This window comes from Delphinapterus leucas, chromosome 6, assembly GCF_059928025.1.
Source record: "Delphinapterus leucas isolate spDelLeu-1000000601 "Yukka" chromosome 6, BTC_Dleu_Yukka2, whole genome shotgun sequence".
Taxonomy (NCBI): domain Eukaryota; kingdom Metazoa; phylum Chordata; class Mammalia; order Artiodactyla; family Monodontidae; genus Delphinapterus; species Delphinapterus leucas.
The window spans coordinates 77,569,393-77,596,417 of NC_143134.1; the positions used below are offsets into that span (position 1 = coordinate 77,569,393).

At 36.9% G+C, this 27,025-nt stretch overlaps 1 protein-coding gene across 1 annotated transcript in view; it reads left to right on the forward strand.

Moving 5' to 3' along the window:
• The window catches only part of C6H9orf85 (chromosome 6 C9orf85 homolog), a 71,908-nt gene that overhangs the window by 13,181 nt on the left and 31,702 nt on the right, over positions 1–27,025 (forward strand). Inside the window, 1 exon segment of the mRNA XM_022573510.2 lies at positions 15,336–15,442. Within this exon segment, the coding sequence (XP_022429218.2) occupies positions 15,336–15,442 (107 nt within the window).

Consider the following 27,025-nt stretch of genomic DNA (forward strand, 5'->3'; position numbering starts at 1 on the left):
TAGTAGAGATAGACAACTCCCTCTCTTTGTCCCATTGGGTTGGGACTTGCAGTTTTTAAATCTGCAAGGCTACCAGTCAGCCTTGAATCTCCAGTGACTCCCCTATCCCTCAATCCAAATCCTTCCAAAAGCCCAGTTTGAAGAAGCTAACAGTTAATCTATTGTTTTAAACACTATTTTAACTCTTAACAATACTATTGCTTGCTATTCAGATTTCCTTCATGCCCATTACTTTTGTCTCAACTAGATGTGAAGCACTGTGAGGAAAGAACTGTATATTGTAAATCTTCTGAATCCTTGCGATGCCTAGCATAGTACTGAGTACACACTAGCTTGTACTTTTTTCGAATTGTTCCTGTAGACAGCAGAGAGATGGTCACGGTACATGGTGTACTTACTTCTAACCTGTGATACATTTTATAATTTGACTGTTGGAAGGAGTCCTAAACTTGGAGTCAGGGCAAAGCAGGAGTAGACTCTTTAGATTCCTTCCTGTATGGCTACTGAGTCACTCTCTGTAACCATGGGTAAGTTATATCAATTCTCTAGAAATTAGAATAACAATAAATAACAATACTACTTTCTTCCTTCCACACAGGGCTGATGTGAGAATAAAATAAGAACTACAGGACAACTTCAGATTTTAAAAAAACTATGGAAATAAAATGTAGTAGTGTTTTGTTACAGGTGATTTGCATCCTTCACTTCAGAACACACCTTAATTTTATCCCTTAGTTTTTTTATATTCTTGTCATCAAAAATATCTTTCTTTTTTAAGAATGAGAAAATGCTCTCGACTGAAGTTAGGTAAGTCACATGTGAATACTGCGCTCTAGACTAAACGAATCATGGCACAAACCTAATTTTTTGTGACTTGACTCCTCAGCATATACAGGCTATTCTTATGATATATTAATGTGACCAGAACAAGGCAACTATCTTTGAAGAAATTAACTACCTTCAGTATGGCAATTGTCCTTGTATACCTGTACCTAAGTAAATGACATACAATGCTGATTTATTTTAAAAGATAAAATCATTTGGTTTGTGGACATTGCCAATTATTATGCTTGGAAGAGTTAAATCCATAAATTCCTAAAATATGCTATTAGAAGGAAATGAATATCATTGTTCTTTTTTGTTTAATACATGCTAAACAATGGTTGGTCAGTAGTTTGTCTCTTAAGATCACTAACTTGGGGCATACCATACTGGTTGGACAGGATCTCAAATTGTGACTAACTTTTAATGAGTGCTTATAAAAACACGTGTTGCCTCATGACACTACACAATTGCTGCTTGAGTAGGGCTTTTGGCATTCCAATTGGATTGTACATAGTTGGCCTATGTAGCTCACTACTTTAGTTTACACTTTATTTTTTAGGTGTCAGTGTGTTGAAAATCTGTGAAGAACGTGGTAGAAAATTAAATCCTCCTCTTTTAGAACATTGCTTAGCAAAGGTAATATTTTCTTTCTTAAATGAATTTTTCTAACTTTCGAATTTTGTTTTGTGCCTTTTAAGCAAATAACATATAATACTGCTAGGTTACCTTAGGAACAAGCCAGCAGGTTTGGCCCTATTTGCAAAACAATTAATATACCAGTGTTAGAATTTGAGTCAAAACATAGGACAAAAACATAGACAGAATTTTACTCTGCAAAATTTTGTGCTTTTCTTTTTTTCTTTTTTCCTTTACTATTTAGAAAACCTTGAAAGCTATAGGAGAACACTTTCTACTTGTAACTTTAATAGAATGCCCTAAACTAAAAGGCATCTTTTTATGGGTTCTGCCTCTGCTGTCCTGATTAATTGTGTGACCTCAGGCAAATCTCTTAATTCTCTGAGCCTCAGGTTTCTCATCTGCAAAATGAAGATAATTATGCCTGCCCCTAGCCACAGGAATGTGGCTAAGAATAGCAGCAGGGAGAATTTTTATAAAGGATTAGGCATGTGGTTTATAGATTTATGATAGCAGTCTTTTACATAAAAATTATTTAGTTTGCTATTATTTTTATAGTGAAAACCAAAAAGACCTGTTTTATAATAAACCGTGTAAATAAATAACCTTTCCCTAAGCATGCTTTTGTCTAGACACCTGATCAAAGTACGGACATGTCCCATAGATATGAAATCACTCAAGGACTTGCATAAGCAAAAGAACATTGACCAGAACTGTAAACAACCAAGCAGGGAGTTAAATGATAAGTACAGTAGAAGATTTCTCGAGAAGCTAGAAATACATGTATTTAGCTCTATCTCCTCTAGTTTTGATAGACATCCTCTGTTGGAAAAGAATGTATCAGGACCTCTCTTCCCTGTGCTTCCCCCAAATACTCATTAACTCTCCTGTTAATTAAGTTGTACTATTTTCTGTATTTGATGATGAGAGTAACATGGGGTTGTGAACAGTAGAGGGAGAAACAAAGGTTGAGAATCACTGATCTGGAAATTACCCAGATTTCCTAGCATGTTCCTAATCTTAGATTCCATAGCTAATTGAGATTTGGTCTGACGTTTGACCTTTTAACTAAGGCAGGGTTAAAACATAGGGAAGAGTGAAGAAGTAATTTCCCAGCTTTCAGAGTGTTTAGATTTGGCCTAAATTCCAGGAATAGGAATAAAGGCCATAAACTATTTCTATAAATTCTATTTTTCCTGACCATGAGAAAGTCAGAGTAGAAAACAGATGGTTTCTATGCAGTGCAATACCACTGTGAACCATGTCTGAATTAAGGGACTTTAGACATACAGACTGAGAATCTAGGATTAATTACATTTAGGGGTGATATCTTTTGATATTAAACTTTGGAAAAGCTTCTTAAGTAATAGCTCTTCTGGACTCTTGACCTATGTCTCTAACATAGGTTTTCCTGTCAGTTCTGAGGTTATTCTGGACAACACTGTACGTTTCAACAAACACTGTATGTTTCAAAGATTTCTCTAAGTTACTTGATTGGAAATCAAACTGCATCTTCCCAAGTAATGATGCTTTCAATGGGGAAACTAGAAATCAGACTGAGATTTAGTTTCTTTTTCTTTTAAATTTATTTATTTATTATTTTTGGCTGTGTTGGGTCTTCGTTGCTGCACGCGGGCTTTCTCTAGTTGTGGCAAGCGGGGGCTACTCTTTGTTGCGGTGCGCGGGCCTCTCATTATGGTGGCTTCTCTTGTTGTGGAGCACGGGCTCTAGAGTGCGGGGGCTTCAGTAGATGCGGCACGTGGGCTCAGTAGTTGTGGCTTGTGGGCTCTAGAGCACAGGCTCAGTAGTTGTGGCACACGGGCTTAGTTGCTCTGCGGTGTGTGGGATCTTCCCGGACCAGGGTTTGAACCCGTGTCCCCTGCATTGGTAGGCGGATTCTTAACCACTGTGCCACCAGGGAAGCCCTGAGATTTAGTTTCTAAAAGAGAGACAGTATGGAATGGTGGGGCAAAATATGGAATTTGGAGTCAGCATGCTCTTGAGCCCTGGTTGTATGACTTTGTAGTTGTGTGATTGTAGGCAGATTGTTAAACCTGTCTGGATTTGTTCCTTCATCTGTAAAATAGGAATAATACTATTTATCCCTAAGATAGGCATGAGGAAATGATATGATTAACTGTGAATATTGATTTTTAAGATGATACTATATAAATGTCATTATTATTATTACCATTATTGTTATTATTTCTTCTCACACTAACCAGTGGTGTTTCAACTATAGTAATCAACTTTCTTTCTAAGGAAAAGTGTATCACCTCCTTGGTAGACATCTAAGTTGAAGGAGAGACAAAGACAGAGAGAGAGTGGGCAGGTGAGTGAGTGAGTTGATGACTAAATATTGAGGAATGTATAATTTTAAGGGGTAATCAGAGGAAGAAGTATTAGCAAAGGATCTTAAGAAGGAGCAAATGGAGTTTGGGGTACAATCCTACATTGTAAGGCGGGTCTTTTTTCAGGAACGACACAGATTATCCCTAGATAAAATCATTGATATTTTGACCATTTACAGCAAAATTTTGAGGGAGAAAAAACTTACTTCCCGTAAAACTGCTCTGACAATAATGCTATTTCCTCTTAGAGAAGTTATTCTTGGGTTATTTATTTACTAAAAACGTCCCATAGTTAATAATGAAGATGGCTTAAATATAATTGAAAGCACATTATCTTAAAATACTAAGTTCCCAATGTTTTAATTGTTGTAAGGCAAAATTTCTCTTGTCCTCAGGAGATTATTCTATGTTCTGCTTATAATTTGTTCTTAGCGTTGCATTTTGGGTCCTTCTATGGAAATATTTTTTAACATTCATAACATGTCCTCCTGAACTGTTCCTTTTAGAACAAGATGGAGAGAATTAAAAATCTTCATACCAGAGTGCTCTTTGTTCCAACTGACCACACCTTTTAAAGATGTGATTGGTTTATCAGTGCAGTGATTTGGTTGTTAGAATCCTTCAGAAATATTTGCTTGCTAAAATTTACAGCGCCAATTTATTTTAATTTTTCCTTAAAAGTAAATGAGTGAAATATACTTTGGAAAAAAAATTGCTTTCTTAATAGGTTTTGCTACGCCAGAAGATATTGCAACAGCATGTTTCTGCCTGTAGGCAGGTGTGGCTTCTTTTAAGTGTCTGTCTGCATTCAGCTTGTCAGTGAAAATCTGAGTAGTTTGCATGGCTGCTGAAATAAATCAGTAGGTAGTTTGTACATAGACCCTCTCTGTATAATTGCAACTGACAATAGCTCTACCCACTTTTTGAGAGAATAGTCCTCTGTTTAGGATGATCAGAACTCATTTTATATTCAGTCTTTGGATGAAAATGCAATTGTTTATTTTTGCAGATGTCGTTTGTTAAACATTTCAGCAGTAAAAAAAAAAAGTGGGAGAGGGAATCCAATATTATTTCGTGACTAGAAAAGCTAGTATTGTAAATATGTTGAACAAGAGGAGAATTTTGAGTATTTCTAGTATATATTTTCACTTTCCTCTGCTTGGTATTGGTGTCTTAGGACTTAAGATGAATACAGAGTGAATGAGAGGAAGATGGACAAGACTTCAGGGAGTAAAATTAATTATTTTAACTTACAGTAGAAAGATACCTCATTTTATGCCTTAGGTATCTTTTAATTAGAATTTTATATAGTGAAAAATCAAATATTGGTAACTGAAATGTTTATGTATTTGATGTATATATATATGTATGTCAAGTATTTTAGAACACTAAGGTAATATTTCGCTTATAAATGTTGAGAGCTAATCTCTAATTAGCTACATTAAATTAATGTAGTTTCCTAAAAAGAAGTAAGCGTATAGTAACTTTGGTCTTCTATTTATCCTTAAATGACAATAAAACCAATTTTATTAGGAGAACTCACTTCAAAAGTATTTCTGGGGCTTCCCTGGTGGCGCAGTGGTTGAGAGTCCGCCTGCCAATGCAGGGGACACGGGTTCGTGCCCCGGTCCAGGAAGATCCCACATGCCGCGGAGTGGCTGGGCCCGTGAGCCATGTCCACTGGGCCTGCGCGTCCGGAGCCTGTGCTCCACAACGGGAGAGGCCACAACAGTGAGAGGCCTGCGTACCGCAAAAAAAAAAAAAAAAAAAAGTATTTCTGGTCTATTTATATAACTAGCTCATTTTGTGAAATAATAAAATACATAAAAATAGTACGACTCAGTAACTTATCCAAATAAGGTATTTCTGAGAGTAATAGACATTCAGACTATTATTTCTTATTACATTAAAAAAGAGTTTGTACGTTTGAAAGTTTTAAGAGACTAGAACTCAGTATTAATATTCTGGATCATGTAATAGTGGTGTTCTATCTATAGTAATTGTGATATTGTTGATTATAGCAAGAATGCTTTTTGGGGGGGGGGGGCTGTCCTGAGAGGCTTGCGGGATCTTAGTTCCTTGACCAGGGATTGAACCTGGGCCCTTGGCAGTGAAAGAGCCGAGTCCTAACCACTGGACCACCAGGGAATTCCCAGCAAGAATGATTTTTAATTCCCTTTTTGAAAAGGAAAGTGTCTTCTATTCTTTTTAACTTTTTAACTGCCAGGATAAAAAAACAAAGCAAATTTTTATAGACAATATTAGGAAACATTTGCTTTAAGGTCCAAATAATTATGTACTTGATTTAAGAAAGGGACAGTTATTCTTTACTATGAGTTTTTACTTCTGATAAAATTCCTGTTATTTTTACTCTTTTGTTGAAATGAGATAAGAACTTGTTTTGTGTAAATGAGAATTTGCATGTTCATTAAAAGTTTTCTGATATTTATAACATAGTACATTTAAAAATATACGTATTCAGTCAGAAGTTGGAAACAAGCAAACTCTCAGAGAATAGGTTAAGTAAATGAAAGTATTACTCTGAGAGAATATAATACAGCCAGTGAAAACATGTTTTAAAAGTATATACTCTTATGAAAAAAATTGATAAGTTATAAAGCAATGCATACATTAAAAAGTGCAAATTTCTATAAATATATATGCTTGAAATGCTGGAAAGTATAGAATCTCTGAGTGATAAGACTTGTCTTTTTCTCTTTATCTGTATTTTTATAAAAATTTCTACAATGTGAATATTTATATATAAGTGCTCATATTGTTTTAAATCTATAAAATTGATCAGTAAAGTTATTTTTCATTTACAAAAGTAATAAATTCTTCTCATAAGAAGATTATACAATATAGTATACCATTGTTAATACACAGTGGGAAAAAAAAGCATTAAAAGGAAAGAACTAGTTGTAAAACCAAATGAGGTGGTAGGAGATGAACAAAATTTACAGACTACTGGACAGAATACAAAAGAGATTTCTATGTGAAGCTTGAACTCTGTTTTTTCCCCTTCCCTGTACATATTTATTGAATGATAAATTTGATTTCCTAAAGTGTTATATAATATGATAAACCAAAGGCTAGCTATAAGAAATTGAACTCCATCTAGTTAGGATAAACTTTTTCTTGGTTTGTAACCAAAAACACACTTTTAACGTATAAATGTACTTTTAAACGTTTAAAAATAAGGACTTGAGCTTATTCTACAAGACTTTTAATATTCTAGTGTTCTTCTAAGATATATAAAATCTTTACTTCTATTTTAAGTCCTTTTAACCCTTTTATATGAATCCTCTAGCAGCTGAACTAAACACCAAAACCAGAGACGTTATTAAAGCAAATGAACAGGGCTTCCTTGGTGGCGCAGTGGTTGAGAGTCCACCTGCCGATGCAGAGGACGCGGGTTCGTGCCCCGGTCCGGGAAGATCCCACGTGCAGCGGAGCTGCTGGGCCCATGAGCCGTGGCCGCTGAGCCTGCGCGTCCGGAGCCTGTGCTCAGCAATGGGGGAGGCCACAGCAGTGAGAGGCCCACGTAACGCAAAAAACAACAACAACAACAAAAAACAAATGAACAAATAACTATGGACCAATATCCCTCATTGAACATAAACACAAAAATCTTCAGTGAAATATTAGCATATTGTATTCACCAATAAGAAGGATAATATACCTCAGACAAATGAGGTTTATCCCAGGAATGCAATGGTGATGGATTGGAATAGTCAGTATTTTTAAGATGTCAGTTCTCCCTCAAATTTATTTATAGTTTCAATATAATCCTAATTGCAATCATAGCAGGCTTTTTTAAAAAAAAATTTTTAACATCTTTATTATAGTATAATTGGTTTACAATGGTATGTCAGTTTCTGCTTTATAACAAAGTGAATCAGTTATACATATACATATGTCCCCATATCTCTTCCCTCTTGCATCTCCTTCCCTCCCACCCTCCCTATCCCACCCCTCTAGGTGGTCACAAAGCACTGAGCTGATCTCCCTGTGCTATGAGGCTGCTTCCCACTAGCTATCTATTTTATGTTTCGTAATATATATATGTCCATGCCACTCTCTCACTTTGTCCCAGCTTACCCTTCCCCCTCGCCGTATCCTCAAGTCCATTCTCTAGTAGGTCCACAGCAGGCTTTTTTTGTTACAATTAAGAAATTGATCCTAAAATGTATACAGAAAAGCAGAGGAACTAGAATAGCCAAAACAATTTTGAAAAAGAACAAATTTGGAGGAGACACAGTACTGACTTCAAGACCTTAAAGCTCCAGTAATCAAGACAGGGTGGTACTGAAGAAAGAGTAGACACAGATTAATGTGATGGAATATTGAGTCCAAAATAGACTCACACATACTTAACTTTTGACAAAGATACAAACACAATTCAGTGATGCTAGAACTTGGATGCCCATAGATAATTTATAAATTTATTTATTTATTTACTTATTTTTGGCTGCATTGGGTCTTCGTTGCTGCGCACAGACTTTCTCTAGTTGCGGTGAGCGGGGGCTACTCTTCTTTGCGGTGCGCGGGCTTCTCACTGCGGTGGCTTCTCTTGTTGCGGAGCATGGGCTCTAGGTGCACGGGCTTCAATAGTTGTGGCTAGCGGGCTCCAGAGCACAGGCTTAGTAATTGTGGCGCACGGGCTTAGTTGCTCTGCGGCATGTGGGATTTTCCTGGACCAGGAATTGAGCCTATGGTCCCTGCATTGGCAGGCGTATTCTTAACCACTGCACCACCAGGAAGTCCCGCCCATAGATAATTTAAAAAGAACCTCCTACCAGTATTTTGCACCATGTACAAAAATGAGCTTAAAATAGATCATAGACTAAATGTAAGGCCTAAAATTACTGAACTTCCAGAAGAAAACGTAGGTAAAAATCATGATTCTTCAAAGACGTCTTAGATTTGACACTAAAAGCATGGTCCGTAAAAGAAAAAATCGAAACATTGTTCTTTGAAATTTAAAACATTTTATCTTAGAAAAACGCTGTTAAGATAATGAAAATAAAAGCACAGATTGGGGGCTTCCCTGGTGGCGCAGTGATTGAGAGTCCACCTGCCGATGCAGGGGACACGGGTTAGTGCCCTGGTCCGGGAAGATCCCACATGCCGCGGAGCGGCTGGGCCCGTGAGCCATGGCTGCTGAGCCTGCGCGTATATATTTGCAAAGTATGTATCAGTAAAGGCCAGGTATCTAGAATATATACAGAACCTCACATCAAAATAATGAGAAAACAAACAAAACAGTACAATTAAAAGAAAAAAAACGGCAAAAGATTTGAACAGACACTTCACTAAAGAAAATACATGATAGCGTGTAAGTGCATGAAAAGACATTCAACATTATCAGTTATTAAGGAGATGCAAATTAAAAGCATAAATAGATAACTCTATCCACCTATTCAAATGGCTAAAATAAAAAAATATTTACAATTTCAAGCACTGGAAAGGTTGTGGAAAAACTGGATCTTCATGCATGGCTAGTGGAAATGCAAAATGGTATAGCCACTTTGAAAAATTGTTAGTTTGTTACAAAGTTAAGCATAAAATTATCATACAACCCAACAATACCATTCTTAGATAGTAAATCAAGAGAAATAAAAACATTTCCACACAGAAATTTGTATGTAAATATTCATTAGCACCCCAAACTAGAAGCAACTCAAAATGTCCTTCAAGGGCTTCCCTGGTGGCGCAGTGGTTGAGAGTCCGCCTGCCGATGCAGGGGACACGGGTTCGTGCCCTGGACCGGGAAGATCCCACATATCGCGGAGCGGCTGGGCCCGTGAGCCATGGCCGCTGAGCCTGCGTGTCAGGAGCCTGTGCTCCGCAACGGGAGAGGCCACAGCAGTGAAAGGCCCGAGTTCCGCAAAAAAAAAAAAAAGTCCTTCAAATGGTGAATGAATAAACATTATAGCACATCTATGCAATGGAATACCATTCACCAATAAAAAGGAATGAGGTCCTCAAATAGTTGATCATTTCATTTATATGACATTCTGGAAAAGGCAACACTATAGGAGCAGACTGAAAATTAGTGTTGTCTGGGGGTTGACAACAAAGGGGCATGAGGGAACTTTTTAGAAGGATGGAAATGTTCTATATTTTGATTGTCAGATTCACGGAACTATACACCTAAATTGGGTGAATTTTACTCTATATGTATTATACCTCAAAACTGACTTAAGCTGTCAACCTTTTTTTAAAAAAATTTAATTAATGTAGAAAGAATGATAGAGTTAGCATTTAAAATGATTGATTCAGACAAAGAACCTTGAATGGATGCTAAAACCATGAAGTGAAATGTTATTGTGGAACAGCATATTGACATGACCCCTATACATTATTGCTAATCTTTGTAATTTGAAGAGATCTGGACAGTGACTACCTTAACCAAGTGATCAGTCAAATTTCTCATCACTGACTAGGTGAGAACTGGACATCTTGTGCCTCCTGACTTGGAGTAATATGGAGTACATAGCAGCAGCACAAATGAACTATTCTTGTCAAAAAAATCTTAAACCTGGATCTAATCAAGGCTTTAAACCTAACTTCCACCTTGCAGAACTATAGGACATAAAGCAATGAGTTAAATTACACCAAGAGAAAACAATCTTACAAATACAGAATGTGGAATATTCTCAAAGACAACTTGCCGGGTATTTTCAAAAACATCAGTGTACATGTATAACTGATTCACTTTGCTGTATACCTGAAATTAACACAACATGGTAAATCAACAATACTCCAATAAAAATTTTTTAAAAAATAATTGAAAAAAAATCAGTGTACTAGAGGGTAAATGGGGAAAACCCTTCTAGATCAAAAGAGAGATAACAAACTGAACTTGAATACTGATTTGGGGGGGCAGGGGAGCAGTTGAGGACATTTCAGTGTAGACGGGCTACATTCAATGATATTAGAGAATTATTTTTCATTTTTCTGAGGTGTGGTAATGGTATTGTGGTTAAGTAGGAGAAAGTCTATTTCCAGGGTATGTATGATTGACAGGTGAAGTGTCTCGATGTTTGCAACTTATTTTAAGTGTACATACACATAAAATGTTAACAGTTGTCTCTAGATAGTGTATATGGCTATGCGTTAGTATTATTGTTTTAACTTTTTTCTGCATGTTTGAATTTTTCGTAATAGAGGTGAATGTTTTTAGAACTCATTTGGGAGAAAGTATTTATTGAAGATGGCCTTATGATTTGCAGTGCATTTCTATAGATCTTATGAATATCAGGCCTCTGTATCTACTTTGCACACCGGAAAATAACTTTTTTACTACATTGTGTTTGGCATGCTATAACACCGGCCTACTTTGAGAACTAGGGTAGAAAACAGCTCTGTGAAATACTTTGAATTGTAAGGATTTTTTTTTTTTTTTTTTTTGTGGTACACGGGCCTCTCACTGTTGTGGCCTCTCCCGTCGCGGAGCACAGGCTCCAGATGCGCAGGCTCAGCGGCCATGGCTCACGGGCCCAGCAGCTCCGCGGCCTGTGGGATCTTCCCGGACCGGGGCACAAACCCGCGTCCGCTGCATTGGCAGGCTGACTCTCAACCACTGCGCCACCAGGGAAGCCCTGTAAGGATGTTTTTGAGAGCATTGTTTACTGTATTATATGGTGTCCTTTTTGGGAAAATGAAACATTGGGTTTCAATGACAAGAATAGTTGTGCTGCTTCTGAGAAACTGGATTTTTGGCATGTTACAGACATTGAATCAGGTAGGTGAGCAGAGCTTATGTTTTTTTGACTGCTAGAAAACTCACATCTCACTTGTGGCCGATTTCTAGCAAGTGCACTTCCCAGCTGTACTCCTGACTGCTTTGTAATTTTCGCTACCAACTCTCATTATTCCCTCAATCTGACTCCCTCATCTATTTTTGGTTGTATTTATTTTATAAGATACTTTATGCCCAACAATCTTCTAGCCATATTAAAAGGATTTAAAATAATACAGTTTATGATTTGAAAGTCACAACCTAAAATACAGATTTTCACATTATTATTATTAGTCATATAATATCTTACTCCTAAATTCAGAGATCCTTTATCCTCTAACCAGATTTAGAATAAAGGAGTGTTACTAGAAAATTTTAAAATATATACTTTTAAATATAGTTAAAATATAAAATTCCTATTTTCTGAAATAACACTGTTGTAGCTATATTGGCAGCAAATACCTTATTTTGGTGTAAGGCAGGGGAGAGAACAAGGCCATTCCATTCCATTCCATGGAAATTAAGCTGCCATTAGAATTGGCATTTTTCTTGAGAATTTGATTTTTTTTTTCCATTAATGAAGGGAAGTAAAATATGCCATTGTTTTACCTTTAGCATTTCTGAAAGAATTTTGATGTACAGAAAATCCTAATGAAAGATTATATTAGTTGCTCTTGAATGTTATTCAGATTCTTGCCCCCCAACACAGTAGTGCCTTCCTTCTGTTAAATGATACTTTATATTTTATAAAATACTTTTCAGCATCAGCATATTGATACAGATGTTATATTTACAATATGCTCTTGCTGCCTTCTTGGGGTTGTAGTCCTCACCCAGTTTTCTTTTGGGGATTGCTGTATTATTTTACCACTGATGCATTGTGGGATAACAATGTTTAACAGGGATAACAGCACTTACTATAAAATGTGTTGTATGAATTAATAATGGCTTAGACAGTTTTTAAGACTATGTGTATGTGAAGTAGGAGTGTCTTCTGATACATCTTAAGTCTATTCTAATTTTTAAAAGAAGGATTCATTGATAAAGAAGGTTTTCTTTTTTTAGCTAAGATTCTTAAGTCCAGTGGAATCTTCCACTGATGATTTTTTTCCTTTAGATATCTGGATAGTAGCTTGTTAAACTAAATGATCTTTAAAGGCTTTTGTACTTATAAAACTAAGTTTTGATTTTATATTTGAACATGCTTAAATCTTAACCTTAAATAACCTATTATCTTCTACCATGAGGGACATGCTAAAATTAACTGCCAAAACAGGGTTGGTTGTAAACATAGGTGTAAGGTAAGATTGCCATCTCCTTTGCTCCAGGCAGAGTGATTCCTAGAACTAGGATTTGGCTTTCTTTGCTCAGTTGTCTGGAATTCACTTTTTCTAGTTTGCCAAAAGACAGTAAAACAAGGTACACAGTTTTCTTTCTGCAATTATTTTTAAGTGAAAGTACTGTTCATTCTCATTCATTCATTTATTTTCTCATTCATTTCTTAACACATGAAAATCAAGTTTAATTTTGTAGTAGTGCCTGCTGGTCATGTGGATGCTGTACAACGTCTCCATTTATACTGCTTCACACATCACATACAGGACAAGTTCCCACAGAGACCTGTTTTGTTCTACTCTCGATCGACCCTAAAGAAACCAGTTTCCAAACTATGCACAGCTTTGTAAATCAAGATGAAATGGTCGGAAATTGGAACAGAAACAAGCAAGAAACCAAATAATCCTTCCTAGTTAACAAGTAGCGTGTGTTGTATATAATAAAATTGCAGGTAACAAAATGGTGTGCATTCTAAGAACATTCTAATTTGAAAGTTTATATCACATTCATATTATAATCATAGATCAAGTCATTAATTTGTTTCTATTATTGTTAGAGTTAGGAAGATATAAGCAATGCTTTCGGTAAGATATTCTAGGCAACAGAGGGCAGTGAGAATCAACGATGAAATGTGAACTTTAGTTCTGGATATTTCTTAGCAAGCCCTGTATGCAATAACTAAGTGCCAAGGTTGATAAGAAGAGGAGTTTGGTGTTAGGCACAGATTTCCTTCTTTCTGGCAACAGTCAGTGGACCACAGAAAAGAGGGAATATAGTGGCATGCAGAATTTATCTTCCCAGGGACTCTCCTTCTAGGTCAGGAATAAAAGAATCCCCACACACAATTCATAAGTAATAGAATATGTTTTTCACCACAGCGTTAAATTCACACATAATGTATTCACAGCTTAATTTATGGTTTTTGAAAATACCCTTGAAATATCTCTTTGAATAAACATTTTGTCATTATTTTACCTTCTTGTTTAGAACTTTAAAGAATATCAAATGCTGTTCAGAAGTTTTGTTTTCTTTCAGATGATTTCTAAATATTGTGATTTTAACTCAGTATCAAATAACCTTCCAAAGAATCTTCATCTTTTGGGATGCTTTCTTTTTCTCCTTTTGAGAAATTAAAAAAGGAAACAAAGGAAGCGAACTTAAAATGTCCTTTCTTCATTATTCCAACAACAGGCAAAGACCAGGCTTCCACAAACAAAGTAAGTTAGAGAATTCCCAGAGTACTTAGTGAAAATATATAGTCTAGGTCCTGAGTCAAATAAATGTGTTATAAAATATAAAGCGGTTGTGAGAACACATGACACATTTAAAAATTTCCCTTCCTCATTTCCCAACACATTTTGAGACTAATATTATAATAAAGATGTTTATTTTCTTCATAAAGCCCCTTTTCTACCACAGTCACATGCACATATTTATTTTCTGTTTTGAAGAAACCAGGTTAGCAAGGTAACTTTTCTAAGACATCTTTACATGAGAATACAAAAGGTTTAAATTGAATAATTAAATACCTTCTTGCTTCCAGCTGCTTCTCCCTGGCTCTCCTTTCTCAAGTTTCTTAGTCTCTGCTGTCCCCTGCAGACTGACAATTCAGGACTGTCTAATTTCTCAGTTTAATTTCTCATTTCTCAGTGGTAAGATTTGAATTGTCAAAACAGTAGTCTTAAAATATGAATTAGACTTTCTTTTTTATTACTGCCTTTTTTTGAGATATAACGTACATACAGTAAAATGCATATATCTTAACTATACAGTTTGAGTTGTAAAATAAATATGCATCAGAATCAATGGGGATGTGCTTAAAATACTCCTTCCAGGAAATTAAAAATCTCCCTAGATGATTCTGAGCTACAGCCAGTTAAGGATCTTTGCCTTTGTAAAGAGCCAAATTGATAATGTACATAAAAATACATAGTATACCATAAAATGTTAACCCAGGTTGAAGTTAGGTTGCTATTTAAAAAAACACTTAGGCCTTCCCTAGTGGCGCAGTGGTTAAGAATCCGCCTGCCAATGCAGGGGACATGGGTTTGAGCCTTGGTCTGGGAAGATCCCACATGCCATGAAGCAACTAAGCCCGCGTGCCACAACTACTGAGGCTGTGATCTAGAGCCCGCGAGCTGCAACTACTGAGCCCGCGTGCCACAGCTGCTGAAACCCACACGCCTAAAGCCCGTGCTCTGCAACAAGAGTAGCCACCGCAATGAGAAGCCCGTGCACCAGAACAAGGAGTAGCCCCCACTCACTGCAACTAGAGAAAGGCCGCGCAGCAACGAAGATCCAACGCGGCCAAAAGTACATAAATTTATAAAAATAAATAAAATTAAAATTAAAAAAACCTTAAATTTCTCATGTACCTTTTGGGGTTTGTAATGCTGGCTCACAAGTGAAATTCTCAATTTGTTTTTCTGTTTCTTTTTAAGAAAATTAATGCAAAACTTCATGATGGAGTATGTCAGCGTTGTAAAGAAGTTCTTGAGTGGCGTGTAAAATACAGCAAGTACAAACCCTTATCAAAGCCTAAAAAATGGTAAGTTAAGTTTCTTAATTACCTCACCAGTACTATCAGTATCATAGTATATGACTTCATTCCCTGATTTTCAAAATCGTGTCCAGATAAATATTAAGGTGAATAGAGAAAAAATTTCCATTCCCTGTAGAATAGAATTTCATCTTACATGCTGAATCCTAGCTTGTGAAGGCAAATAGATTGAAAGGGTGGATTCACCATTCCCCTCTCCCCATTCTCCCCTAAATAAATAATGCACCATTTTTATAGCATCTCGTTCATAAAATGAGACTAGGCTTAAGGCAGAGAAGGGAAAGTTTGTTTTGCAAAATTCTATCTCCCACTGATGAGATAATAATATTTACTATTTAATTTACTAAATTAAATAATATTTTTTACCAAAGGGGGTCTTAAAAAGGGTCTGACCTTTTAATTTGACCCATGAAGATTACTGAAATGCCTTAGATTGAGTATCATAAATAAATCACTAGATTGATAATTTATAATTTCATTCCTTTGAAGTTTTGGGTCTACATGAAAAGACACTGGACTTTGTTTCTCACCTCTCTCTCCTTTACCCTTCCTCTGTAATTTTGGCATTCTGTTTTATCAGCTTTATGTACATCCTGGTGCAGCTCCCTTACATCCTTTGGCTCAGCTGAGTAAGGGCCATATTGGAGGGTAATTGCTGCCTAAAAGAGAAAACTGATTATTTTACATATAAAAATTAGCATTAATATGTACAATATTATTTTTACAATTATGAGTTTTAATTTGGTAGTCTATATAGTAGCTATTTAGAATACATTTGTTCATTGTTGCTTTATTTTACTTTTAGCTATTCAGTAGTAGCAACTTCCTTATATGTATTCCCTCTCCCTTTTTGGGAGGAAATTTTAATTAAAGTTTGGAAGTCAGTCTAAATAATAAATATGGGGCTTCCCTGGTGGCGCAGTGGTGGAGAGTCCGCCTGCCGATGCAGGGGATGCGGGTTCGTGCCCCGGTCCGGGAAGATCCCACATGCCACGGAGCAGCTGGGCCCGTGAGCCATGGCCGCTGAGCCTGCACGTCTGGAGGCTGTGTTCCACAACGGGAGAGGCCACGGCAGTGAGAGGCCTGCGTACCACAAAAAAAGAAAAAATAATAACAATAATAATAAATAAATATGATATAACCTTTGCTGTTTATTTCTATTGAAAAATTATGTCAGCTTTTTTGTGGATCTTTAACTCAAGCTATGGGGCAATTTGTTTATTTGAGAATTTTAACAGCTTTGAATGTTTGGGCATTTTAGTTTGCTTAAGATGCTTCTTTTTAATGCTGAAAGGTTAAAAACCTCAAGTAAAGATAGACTAACTTCAGCTTTTTATTTCTGTATCGCTTTTTCAGAGCAAATTTTTAGTATTTATTACAGGTACAGCTGACCCCCTTTTAAATAGCTCTATAAGTTTCTGTCTCCTGTCTTCCAGTCTTTTCTTTGTATTCTCTAGCATTTCCTCCCCAAAGAAAACACTTATAAAGAAAATTTTAAAGTTTTATGCTCATTGGCCCAAATTAGCAGTAGGGAAATTTGGCAACTGTTTGTACTGTTCAGTGCTGGATTTCCATGAATGGATTAACTCTGTTTCCTACCACAGAAATTAGATGCTGATTCACTATAAACTGTGTAGTTTTAGTTAATAGGCCTAATACAAGATTTGTAGTTTTTTGAATATTTTCAACAGGTCTTTCTTTTTATAAAGGTATTTTGAGATTTCATCACCAGTCTCCATTTTTCTCTTGGTAGTGCTAGTTCCTAAAAGAATTTTTATAGGTAGTAAATATTTATGTAGATGTAGAGTTTTAGTAGATTCATGATATAACAAAGGAAATAATTTAAAAACATTTGTGCCTTATCCATTATCTGCATTTTAATCTCTTATCTTTAATTTGTGCTGCATCCTTTATGTTTATCTTCATTGAATGTGCCAGTATATGAAAGATCATATCAATTATTATACATTTTCCAGATGCTGTGATTTGCTATAGAATTTCTTTTTTTTTTTAAAGTTTTTATTGAATTTGTTACAATATTGCTTCTGCTTTATGTTTTGGTTTTTTGGCCCCAAAGCATGTGGGATCTTAGCTCCCCAACCAGGGATCAAACCCACACCCCCCACGTTGGAAGGCAAAGTCTTAACCACTGGACCGCCAGGGAAGTCCCATGCCATAGAATTTCTGAACTTAGTTATTTTAGACAGCTCTTGAATTTTTATTCTTTTTGTGTATTACTTATGGCCTTAATATTTTTATGGCTCCAGAAGAACTTGTATACTATAATTCCTAGAAGAACAGATATTTTATTCAGATAGAAAGACTCCATTAAAAACAAAAGGAAACAGTAACAAATCTTATGTTTAGTTCCAGAAAACTTATAACACAACAACCTAAGAATGGTTGAATGTGGACACACGGACCCAAAGGTCAGCAACTCTGTCCTGTCTTGGAGTCATTGAAGTCCTTGGAGTCAGGGAAGCTCATGGTGATGTTGCCAATACCCGGTAGTATGTGACTCAGAGGTCTTCGAAATGAGAGCTAGAAGAGGACCTCAGGAGCTGCTGTTCTATATCACCCTGAAGCAGATGAGGTTAGCCATAGAATAGCTCCCACTGAATGCAAAATGAAGGAAATTATTATACAAATACCGAAGTACAGGTAACAAAACGTTAAAGCCTAAAGGAAGATCTCTAGTAATAAAGAAGCCCAAGCTAATACAAAAATGGTAGCTTACGAGAGACTAAGAAACTACTAGTTAAAACAAGTCTGAGCACGTTATTTAGGAGGTCAACTTGCCTGGCCTAGAATATCATGAATTTCAGGCTACGTTAGAATTTTAGATTACATTAGGCATTTTAGAAAGCCTAGCTTTCAAACTCCAAACCAAGATTGAGTGTTATAGAAAGCATAAATCACCTATGTACACTTTGCTGTCTCTGCATATCAAAACTTGACCAATACTATAAGGTTTTTAAATCCATTGATGAACAGTGCTTAAAGTAGCGTAACTTGTTTTGAAATTTTAAATGTTTTGTTCAAGCTAATCACTTATAAATTAAATTTGTCCTTTGTTAGGATTTGTATAAGTAGTTTACTTTGACACTAGATGTGTCTTTTGTGTAAAGATTCATTTTCCAGCACCCTGAATATTACTTTTGGTTAAAATGCTGAGCATTGTTTCATCTGTCTGTCTCATGCCACAAATTATGTAACCAAATGATGTACATAAAGAAAAGTTCAGCAGAACATAAAATGGAGGAGGAGGTACTGTTTATAAGTGACATTTCTTTTGGAATGAGATAATATTCTGAATATTGGGAAAATTAATGCCTTTTCTCCCATTTGTTTGGCGTGTGAATCACCAAAAACCACACACATCTAGCAAATTTCCATTGTCCATGGGATCTGATACCAAACAGTTAGATCCAAGAAACAGAGGCTGACATCTAAACTCTTCAAACTTCTTCATTCAACCATGGGAAGCAAAAATTGTACGGTGTTTGTAAGTGGCAGAAAATATTTTCATGTTTCTCTTTTTCCTTCAGTAAGGTGATGTGCTACAGGACTTTTATAAGCATGCTCTTTATGACAATTTCTCCCAATAACTGAAAACAACCGTGGACCATTCCCAGAGACTTTTAAGAAAAGAATAGATGTCCTAACTTTAGCTGAAAGAGGGAAGAGTTGAAAACTGTTTTTGCTAGAGAGGGGTGGGATGATGGCTGTGAGGGGAAGGGGATTAAAATGCATGTCACGTATTAGTGATGTGTGAACAATGAGATTCTGATATGATACTACCCTTTGATATGATCAGATAATTTAAATGTCATTGAGTGTGCAAAGCTGTAGGTCTTTATAGAAATAAAATGAAAGGCTCATAAACATAATGCTTAGTTTTTTTTTTACAGCTTCTCATCTCTGTAAAAGTGCTAAGATGAGCTGCCATCCTTATTTTCCACTGTCACTTAATCAGAGGTCAGCATAGTTGTACCAGGATTTCCCCATCATTTTGGCTCGTGTTTTTTTATTTGAAGGTGAGAAATCGCTACTCCCTGGTGGAGGGCTGTTGTGGTGCTATGACAGACATCTCCCTTGACCCCTGAATGGTATAATCATTATTCAGATTACTGCTAGATGTAGAATTGTGGTTCAGGACGAGTCTAAATCTTTTTGTATGAAACCTCATTTTTCAAGGGGAATTACCTGGTGGTCCAGTGGTTAGGACTCCGCACTTTCAGCGCTTTCACTGTGAAGGGTGGGGTTTGGTCCCTGGTTGGGGAACTAAGATCCCTGCAAGTCACGCAGTGAGGCCAAAAAAACCCCCCGAAACCCCTCATTTTTCAAGTGCCTTGTTATGTTTTGTTTTTTAACATCTTTATTGGAGTATAATTGCTTTACAATGGTGTGTTAGTTTCTGTCAAGTGTCTTGTTTTTGACTTTTTGGGGAAAAAAAAAAACCAAAGATAAATTAAAAGCATTCGTTACCATTCCTGGTCAATCACAAGCCATTCATGAACACTGTAAATAATTTAAGGTGTGGAGCTGAAAATTATTGGAAAAGCAAGAAATCTTAAAAATATAAAGTGATTTGTATAACTCTTAAAAGAAGAAAGGAATCTTGATATTTTTCACTTAAAACTCATTTATAGACATTTATATTATTTTCTGGGTGCTAGAAATACAGATGGTTAAGACTGTCCCCTTCCTCAAGCAATGTAAGGAAATGAAATGGGCTCTTTTCTTTCTTTCTTTTTTTTTATTCTGGGCTCAGAGGGATTAAATGTCTTATCAAGATAAGAAAGTAAAGCAAATGGAGTTAAGATTCAGATGCAGATTGTCTTATTGCAAAGCTCTGTTTTTCCACTTTCCCACAGTGATTTCAGTGTTTTATTATTCATTCATAAAGTCCTTTTTCCCTCTTCACCTGAGCCTAATACTATATTAATTTTTATAAGTCACCTATCTTGTTTATGGAAGTTTCCTACTGCTGAGTAGTATATATAGTCCTGCTTTTTTTTTTTTTTTTTTGAAATGCCTGTATCTAGACAAATTTTACTTTACTTTTAGGTCCTGAAATGCCTAAGGCATAGAAACTTCATATGCCTTGTGTTTCAGGTAACCAAGCAACCTTTTTCTCCTGTCAATTTTGAAATGTGGTAGGCAAATACCCACATATCTGTTAGAGTCTCTAGCCTGTTTGTTTTCTCTTCCTACCCATTAAAAAGAAATCACCAATAATATAGTGTTAGCTCATGTTTAACATAACCATTAGAAGAGAAAGAAGCTAGTATAAAATAGCAACAGACCACAAACAGATTAGAGTCTGTGAGGGGAGGATTTTGCCTCCCAGGGGATATTTGGCAGTGTCTGGAGACTTTTTGATTGTCATGGCTAGAGAATTTGGGAGGGATGCTACTGGCATCTAGGAGGTAGAGGCCCAGGTGTAGGCTAAACATTCCACAGTGCCCAGGACAGCCCTTACAACGAAGCTATAGCTGCCTGACCTGGCAGTAGTGTCGTGGTTGAGGAACCGTGTTGCATACAAAATAGGTGGATACCCACAGGGTCAAGCCACTGAAATGTCATACGTATTTGGTTCAGTGGTTTTCAAACTTTGCAGCTGTAGAGTTTTTGAATAAAACAAAAGGTTACCCAGGAGTCCACTGAATGCTACAGACCAAAATGGAGCTGCCCTGAATGGAGAGAAGACCTTAAATGCCAAAGGAAGAATGTTGATTGAAAGTAGATTTCATCCGAAACATATTTCAAGTGAAGAGGAGAAGAACTGGTGTACCATGCCTTGGAACCACATTGCTCTAGGGATGTCTGCCCAGTTTCATGACTTGTGGGTGCTTTATGCCTAAAACAATGTTTGCTTTTCATTGAACAAAGTCACTCCCCCTGGTCCTCACATCCAGGTATTCACTTCTTTTTAAATTTATTTATTTATTTTTGGCTGCGTTGGGTCTTCATTGCTGCGCACGGTCTTTATCTAGTTGCGGCGAGCTGGGGCTATTCTCAGTTGCGGTGCGCGGGCTTCTCATTGCAGTGACTTTTCTTGTCGCAGAGCATGGACTCTAGGCACGCGGGCTTCCGTAGTTGTGGCCCGCGTGCTCAGTAGTTGTGGCCTGCGGGCTCTAGAGCGCAGGCTCAGTAGTTGTGGAGTACGGGCTTAGTTGCTCTGCAGCACGTGGGATCTTCCTGGACCAGGGATTGAACCCATGTCTCCTGCATTGGCAGGCAGATTCTTAACCACTGCGCCACCAGGGAAGTCCCCAGGTATTGCACTTCTTACTTGACAATTTTAAAACGTATTGCCTCTTAATTTTTATCTCCACTGACTGCCCTGGTACAACCCTTATCTCTTCACACATCATTGCATTAAATAAATAAATTCTCCTCTATCTCATCTCTACTCCCTTGGCTCAGATGAATAAAATAGTGTTTTTAAAAAGGCTTATTTCACATGTATGTTTCAAGTGCACTTGTGGGGAAGAGTTGGGTCTCCAGCAGCAGGAAGCTAAGTGGAACTTTGTCCCCCCAGAAGTTTTGCTTTTGTATGTTTACTGTAGTGTGCTGGGGGAATGGATGGGGGTGGTCTTCTAAACTGTGGGAGAAAACAAAACGTAGTACTATTGGGGAGAAAGTGAGGTGTTGCTCAACAGGTCATGCTACCCTATTGCTTGCCTCTCTAACCAGATGTTTGCTCCATCTTTACTAAAAGCTTTTTTTTTTTAATTAGCCAAACTAAATCCTTAAAGATAATCTTTTATAGACCAACTGTGTTCTTTTTTTAAGTTGTCTATCTATCTATCTATTTTTGTTGTGGTGGTGAAAAACACATAACATAAAATTTGCCATCTCAGCCATTTAAAAGTGTACAGTTCGGTAGTGTTATGTATAATCACATGTGCAGTAGATCTCCAGAGCTTTTTCATCTTGCAAGTTTGAAGCTGTATAACCCATTTAACAACAACTCCCCTCTTCTTCTTTCCTCAGTTCTTGGTAAACACCATTCTACTTTCTGTTGTTTTGAATTTGACTACTTTAAATACCTCATATAAATGCAATCATACAGTGTATGTCTTTTTTTTGACTTTCATTTCACTTAGCATGATGTCTTCAAGAATCATTTGTGCTGCAGCATGTGACAGAATTTCCTTCCATTTTAAACCTGAATAATAATTGTGTGTGTGTGTGTGTGTGTGTGTGTGTGTATGTATCACATTTTGTTTATCCACTCATCCATTGATGGACCTTTAGGTGGCTCCCACCTCTTGGCTATTTTGAATACTGCTATGAACATTGTTGGGCAGATATCTCTTCGAGACTCTGTTTTCAGTTCTTTGCATGTATACCCAGAAGAGGGATTGGTGGATCATATGGTAGTTCTGTTTTCATGAGGCTTCTCCATACTTTTTTCTATAGTGATCACACTATTTTATAATCCTATCAGTGGTGCACAAGGGTTCAAATTTCTCTACATACTTGCCAAAGTATGTTAACTCCCTTTTTTTTAAAGGGAAGAAGTATTGTACTCTTACAATTCTGCCTAATAAAGAGCACCACTGCCCTCAATTTTCAAAGAAAGCAAATTAATGCACAGAAAGCTCCAGGTATATCCACCAGCTAATGGTTAAATCATGATAGTACCTTGCACTCATTCCTTGGTGCTGAATTATTTTATTTGTCCATGAGTTGGCATTCATTACTTATATTTGTTCATTGCTCAAACACTGTAACATGAATCTCCTTGAACGAGTTATAATCACATTTTAGATAGATAGATTCTATTCATAAGTATCCAAGGTGTACTTGCTTTCAGTGCTTAGGAACTGAGCATACTACTTACTTCACTGTGAGATACCTGAAAAATAATGTTTGCAATATGCCGTGACCAGTCCAAATTGAGCCCTTATTCCTCCATATAATCTGAGTTTATAGCGTCTGAGTGAAGACCCATTGTTTAGGTGGCTAATTCTACAATCCACATGTTTTGTTGAACATTTTGACTTGCCTCCCTTTTGATGTATTGTAAAACTGAGCACATTTATCAGCTCTTTGCATTCTAGAAACACAGCTTCTGTTATTAAGATACACCTTTGAGGGGTCCCTGAGCCATTATGGGCCTAAAGCTATATTGCATGCATGGGAAAGATAAACAGATTCAAGTGAAAAGGAAAAATAAATGGGTTTTTAAATAAATTATTAGAGAAAGAATTTTTCCTTTTTTAAATTTGAAGAAAATATTTATGTCAGGACATCTGAAAATTAAATGCTTTGTTTATTGTAGACTCTTCTAATAGAAAAGTTGTCTCAGTGCTAATAAACATTGGTGCTTAACGAAATTAATTGGGATGGAAATGCAAAAGCTTTATATTTTATAAATATTGTATTTCATAGCCAGAGAAGGCTGTTGACTTGGTGATATTTTATATAGTGAAATGGCTACAGATTAACGAACAAAGTTGAATTCCTTAAAAACTGGTAAAAATTGGGGACTTCCCTGGCCATCCAGTGGTTAAGACTTGGCCTTCCAATGCAGGGGGCGCAGTTGGATCCCTGGTCCGGGAGCTAGGATCCCACATGCCTCTCGGCCAAAAAACCAAAACATAAAACAGAAGCAATATTGTAACAAATTCAATGAAGACTTTAAAAATGGTCCACATCAACCCATGATGCTCGCACCATCTGCTACCCTGATCCCCTCATCAAGGTGAATGACACCATTCAAATTGATTTGGAGACTGGCAAGATTACTGATTTCTTCAAATTTGACACTGGTAACCTGTGCATTGTGGCTGGAGGTGCTAACCTGGGAAGAATTGGTATGATCACTCACCAGGAGAGACATCCTGGTTCTTTTGATGTAGTTTATGTGAAAGATGCCAACAGCAATAGCTTTGCCACCCGGCTCTCCAACATTTTCGTTATCGGCAAAGGCAACAAACCATGGATCTCTGTTCCTCGTGGAAAGGGTATCCATCCGCCTTACCATTCCTGAGGAGAGAGACAAGAGACTGGCAGCCAAACAGAGCAGTGGTTAAAATGATCTCTAAGTGACGTGATTGGGAAAGTCTTTGTACTTGTAGATAATACTACATACTTAATAGCCTCTTTAGTGTTAAAAAAAAAAAAATGGTCCACATCAAAAAGAATCTTAAAAAAAAAAAACTGGTAAAAATTGGATGCTTAATTTATGGGTTTATTGCCTGACAACTGGCTTTTATTCCCTTCCTTCCTTCCTGTTTTTCTATTTTTCTTTTTTTCTTTCTTTCGCTGGCACCGCGTATTATATATATTGTATATACCTATATATAGCATATATATATTATTGTGGTAAATAAAGACTGGCTTTCTATACATTCTTTTATTTTTACCATTTAAAATAAACATAGCAGTTGGATTGTTTATCTGGTTTATAGATTTTTAGGCTCTTTCTAATCTTACCTCCCAAACCCCATCATTTTTATTATTAACTTAGGATATTAGACTGGGTGGAAATAGAAGGTGAAGTTTATACCAGTTGTGTTCATTACATTTTACAAATTTTATTGGTTTGGCAAAAAGGGTTGGAATTTATTTTTTATTTTGTGGTACGCGGGCCTCTCACTGTTGTGGCCTCTCCCGTTGCGGAGCACAGGCTCCGGACGCGCAGGCTCAGCGGCCATGGCGCACGAGCCCAGCCGCTCTGCGGCATGTGGGATCTTCGCGGACCGGGGCACGAACCCGTGTCCCCTGCATCGGCAGGCGGACTCTCAACCACTGCGCCACCAGGGAAGCACAAAGGGTTGGAATTTTTAAGTGGTGAATTAAATTTTACACCGGGTCTAGGCAACATCCCAATCAATTTCATTGAAATAAATACATTATTAAATATCACGTTTCCAGACCAGTGAAAAATTGATTACTTACTGTTGCAAAGAATGTAATAAATTAGGAAGAAAAATTGTTCTAAAATAAAATAGGAGAAAAGGATATTTAATGATTAAACCTTCATTGTCAGTCAGGTCCTCTCTCTAGATGTGTGTGTACCTATATGCAGTTTATTTGGAAATTCAAGTAAGTTTGTGATGGCAGAGGTGATTGGGATGAAGATAGTTTAACAGTGTATGCTATCTGCCAGAATCCAAGCAGAATTAAAAGATAGTAAAGACTCAACTGTAGTTTGACTCTTTCTTTTCCTTCCCCTTCCTGCCTTCATCCCCCATCAACCTGGGAAAGGTGTACTGTAAATAGCTGGGGAAACCCCTGCAGTTGAGTGCCTTTTTCCTTTCAGACAGCATGACTTCCATGAATAGGAACTGGGAGTGGCATTGCAGAGACTATGTCTTAGATCAGTAAAGTACTTTTTAGTATTCTTGGATGCAGAAATAGCTTTGTTATTATAGAACCTTCTCCTTTACTGGTATTTTAGAAATCCAATTTTACTTTTTTGTTTGTTTGTTTTTTTGTGGTACGCGGGCCTCTCACTGTTGTGGCCTCTACCGTTGCGGAGCACAGGCTCCGGACGCGCAGGCTCAGTGGCCATGGCTCACGGGCCTAGCTGCTCTGCGGCATGTGGGATCTTCCCAGACCGGGGCACAAACCCGTGTCCCCTGCATCGGCAGGCAGACTCTCAACCACTGCGCCACCAGGGAAGCCCCGAATTTTACTTTTACTGTTTGGGCACTGAAATGATGTATTCTTTCTGATTTGGATCTTAATTGTAAAAGGTAGAAGCCAGAAAGCTAAGAAGTCCCTTAAAAGTAGAAATTATATTCTGTTGGTGAGACTTGGGAGAATTTATTGCTGGAATTCTTCAGAGAATTATCAGGAACTTGATACTGTTTGAGGAATCATGGTAAAAGGAAAGGAAAAGATCTCAAATACTTAGAGCTGGCCTAAGATCACATAAAGCTAGATTTCACTTTAACCCTAGTACTATACGTTTTTCCATTTTTCTGATAGCGTCTTAAGTGAGTAGATAATTAAGATATTTGTACTGAACTTTGCATGTCTTCAAAGCTTTGTTACATATATTGGCTTCTAGTAAGAACCCTATGGAGGTAGGAGCAGCAGATGAAAAAGTGGCCTTAGAAAAAATTAGGCGACTTACCGTAGGCACAGCTAGTAAACAGCAGATTCAAAATTAGAATGCAGAGTTTTTTTTGTTTGTTTTTTCATAATCTCTCATTCCTGGCTTTCATTTTAATATCAGATCCCTAAGGTTTGACTCAAAGTCATCCACTATGACTTGAACCATTTCTATACCTTAAATTAACGAACACAGAATTTTCCCTTGTAGAATGAAAACATATCTGTTAAAAAACTTTATTTTGTATAACCAGATTTTCCTTACTTGACCTACAAGAACCAAGAAACCTGCCCTGTATTTGAAAGATAATTTAGTGTAATCTACATGTTTTGTTAGGAATAAAATTGTCTCTAGGAAGAGTCCAGGGTAGTGATGGAGGATATTATCCCAAACATAGATATTTTCTGACAAAGAAATGGGATTGCTAGGGATAACAGATAAAAAATTTGGTTCAGTTTGCAATTATTTTTTTAAAAATAAATTTATTTATT